This window comes from Drosophila arizonae, chromosome X (genome assembly GCF_054131065.1).
Source record: "Drosophila arizonae isolate 15081-1271.41 chromosome X, UAZ_ARI_1.0, whole genome shotgun sequence".
Taxonomy (NCBI): Eukaryota; Metazoa; Arthropoda; class Insecta; order Diptera; family Drosophilidae; genus Drosophila; species Drosophila arizonae.
Genome location: NC_142927.1, coordinates 24317601 through 24321379, shown reverse-complemented (window position 1 = coordinate 24321379; position 3779 = coordinate 24317601). Strand labels below are relative to the sequence as shown.

Sequence of the window (3779 nt, the reverse complement as noted above, 5' to 3'; positions counted from 1 at the left end):
TCTTTCTATTGAAATAATTACCTTATAAATGTCGTGAATGCATAATTAATTTGTATGTAATGTTTCATTTATGTAATTCATTTTGATTACATATGCAATGTGGCTTTTCGCCAACAAACTCAGCTGGATCGGGCAGCTGCTGTGCATCGATTCAAGTCAATGGCGGGTTGATGGGCTTGCGGTTGGCTAGAAAGCGTTTAGACCAAGGTTCGCTGGCAACATGGCCCTCAGGGCAGCTGCTGGGGGCGAGCGACTAGTTGCACTTTGGCATTAATGCCAATGCAAGGCGATTCGCATTGCGATCCACGCGGCGTATGCGCAATCGCCTAACGGCGTGTGGCATACGCAGCATATGCTAAGCAGCGGCCAACGCCCAATAATGGATATTGATGACAGGCAGATGTAAGTGGTGTAATGACTACGGCAACAACAACAACAACAACAACAACAATAAAAACTACCCAAAAAAGGTGCAACAAGTTGTAAGCCAAAAGACAGCAGCAGCCGTTGCTTACGTAATGAGAAAGGTGCAGAGTTAATGCTGCGGCAGCGGCGACGGCGACGGCGGCTGCGACTGCGACTGCGGCTGAGGTTGCGGATGCAACGCAAACAAGTCGCTGGCAGATGCTGCTGCTGCTGCTGCTGCTGTTGCTGCTGCAGATGCGGCAGCAACTGTTTGTTGTCTGTTATGAAGAGAGCATGGGGGCGCAGGAGGCGGAGGGCGGCGGGTGGGGGCTGCTGGCGCGGCGTCTGGCTGGATTTTATGCCAGAGTCTGAGTGTGACTCTGACTGAGTCTCACTTTCGCCTAATGGCAATGATGCGGCAGCATTTGGCCCATATTGCCAGAGACACACTCACACACACACACAGACACACACATACAAATCATGACAACGGCGGGAAAAAATCGCAACACACAAACCCTTGCAGCCGCACCACCGACGTCGCCCCGCGGCCCGCATGGCGAATGCAGCAGCGAATGGTTTTTGGAAAAACGTTTTTCCGGTTAATGTGCCGCCAGTTGCCTGCCATTTGGTTAGTCGCTATAAAAGTGTGGGCCGCCAGCTGTGGTCATGTCAGTGTCGATTCGTGGCGCAGTCAAAGCAGCCAGCGCAGGACTAACCGACTTAGCCAAACAACTCAAAACCAACTGAGAATATATTCAGATAATCGTACAAGTGCAGCCATGAAAGTACGTACGGTGCCATTGCGTTGCGCATACGCAATGTTGAACAATAAACAAGAATTCCGCATACGCCGCGTGCAACAGTCGATCAATTTTACTTATTTTTTTCTTTTTTTTTTTGTTTGTTTTTATTCTTGTTGCTTTTGTGTTTTGTGATCGCGTTAAGGACATTTGTCTTGACTTGACATCCTTTTTTATTTGTTTTCTTCAATATATTGCCAATATATGTGCATATATATTGATAGTACAGTTTCAGAGCGACTGCGAACAGTTTTAGAGTCACAGCAAAATGTTGTGCACATAAATCTACAGTTTGAGCGCCACAGTCACATTGGCTGTCGCACTATAGTAGAAGACAGTTTGCTTTACAGCTTACAGTTTGGGAGTCACTGTGTGGAAGATACCATAGGCTAAATAACTTTTGAGTAGATACCCGACTTTGTGTTAGCAATACAGTTCGTTGAAAGTAACTCTTGAACAGTTTGACAGTCACTGTGGATTTTGACAGTTTGCGAGCAATAGCAACTCTCTAAGAGAGCCTAGAGTGAGCCACTCGGGACACACAGTTTTAGAATCAGTGCATTTTGTTAGCATAGGAAATGTATGTAGTTTGTCAGAGTGCACAGTTTAAGAGTCACAAATTGGAGTCATTGATCACTGCATAACAGTTTATGAGTCACTGTTTAAGAATCGATAGTTATGTTCAACAGCCGCGTTATTATATCTTAATATCAATCACAGTAACAGCTGAAAGAGTCACTGTTTAGGTCACAGTTAACAGTCCAAGCTATAAAAGCAAAAGCTAGATCATAGTTTGACAAGCACAAGTCATAGATTTTGAGTCACTGTTTGAGTGTTATTTCTTTATAGTTAAAGTCAGTCAGTTACAGTCTTACAGTCTATAGTCACAGTTTTCGAGTCACTACCTGCAAGAGTCACAGTTTGACAAGCCCTCGGCTAGATTTATTCCACAGTTGTTGAGCAACAGTTCGACATCAACTGGTAGACTTACAGTCACAGTTTCTGAGTCACAGCGAAGCTAGACTAGTTCAACAGTTTAAGAGTCATTGGTTATGTTACAACTCTCTCTCTCTCTCTCATCGGTTATGTTACAGCTCTCTCACTCGCACTCAAGAATTACTATTAGCGCAACATACACACTCACAGTTATAGAGTCATTGTATGTACACAGTTTAAGAGTCACTCTCTTCTTCTCTCTCCTGCAGGCCTTTGTGTGTCTTCTGCTGATTGGAGCAGCCAGCGTAACGGCCAAGCCCAAACCTGGAGGAGGCGGCTGGTCTTCGGGTGGTGGTGGCGGCGGTGGCGGTGGTGGCGGTTGGTCATCCGGTGGTGGAGGCGGACATGGCGGTGGTGGTGGCGGCGGTGGTGACGTGCAGGTCATCAAAGTCATCACAGAGAGCGGCGGCGGCGGTGGTGGCGGTGGCGGCGGCTGGTCTTCTGGCGGAGGCGGTGGAGGCGGCGGTTGGTCCTCTGGAGGCGGAGGCGGCGGTGGCTGGTCTTCTGGAGGAGGCGGTGGTGGCGGCGGCGGCGGTGGCGACATAAAGCTCATTAAGATCATAAGCCTGGGCAGCGCTGGCGGCGGTGGTGGCGGCCATGGCGGCGGCGGCGGCGGCGGTGGCTGGTCGTCTGGTGGTGGCGGTGGGGGCGGCGGCTGGTCTTCAGGTGGTGGCGGCGGAGGCGGCGGTGGTGCCACCAAAGTCATCAAAATCATTAAGCTGAGCAGCGGCGGCGGCGGTGGCGGACATGGTGGTGGTGGCGGCGGCGGCGGTGGCTGGTCCTCGGGTGGTGGCGGCGGCGGCGGTGGCTGGCAGCCAGCTGGCGGCTGGGCCTAAGGCTCCAGGCACAGCCCCCCATCCCAGCATCCTGTATATACTGTACATAACTGAGCAATTGTTTGTAATTTCCTTCTTCTTCTTTTTTTGTTTAACTTTTTTTTTATATACGAATTTCCTATGTAACGGAAGAAAGAAAAGAAATTATGTTGTATTATGTAAAAGATTGCAAAGTCGCAACTTGGCCAAAAGACTACCGAATATTTCACGAATAACCAATAAATATAAATACTGTCAACTGTTAACCAAGGGCTCGAGGGCCTCTGTCTTCCATGCTGAATGGATCTTTAAATCTCTGGATTGCCACAGAGTTGAAGGATCTTTGTCTCACGGTGATATAATGATGGCAAAGTCTTTTCTTGCAGATAGAGCGAGAAAGAGAGAGAGCGGGAGATATGGATAGCTTTGGCTTATGGCTCTAAGCTGATTTATTAGTGTGAAAGAGAGAGAGAGAGAGACAAATAGAGATAGAGAGCTCTTTTATTGATGGCCATTGTCTAAGTGATTTATGAAAATTGTGCTAGATGACAAGAGCGAGCCAGTATACGAATATGGAATACCCTGTAAGTTGGTGGGAGACTAAATGGATCCAGGAATCTAAAATGTGGAAGGGGGAGATAGAAAGAGAGAGAGAGAGATACAGAAAGAAAAATAGAGCAAGACCGAGAAAAATAGTTAAGGAATGAGAGATTGCGAGAGTGAAGGAGACAGACTCCTGGTTTATGAATCACAGTACACG

General features: G+C 47.9%; 1 protein-coding gene across 1 annotated transcript; it reads left to right on the top strand.

The window, feature by feature from the left end:
• Positions 1-1054: 1054 nt before the first annotated feature.
• LOC108618137 (uncharacterized) lies at positions 1055-3285 on the top strand. The gene is made up of 2 exons (XM_089474648.1): positions 1055-1193; positions 2414-3285. The coding sequence occupies exons 1-2, from the start codon at positions 1188-1190 to the stop codon at positions 3038-3040; spliced, it is 633 nt and encodes a 210-aa protein (XP_089330774.1). The 5' UTR covers positions 1055-1187; the 3' UTR covers positions 3041-3285.
• The last annotated feature ends 494 nt before the right edge of the window (positions 3286-3779 follow it).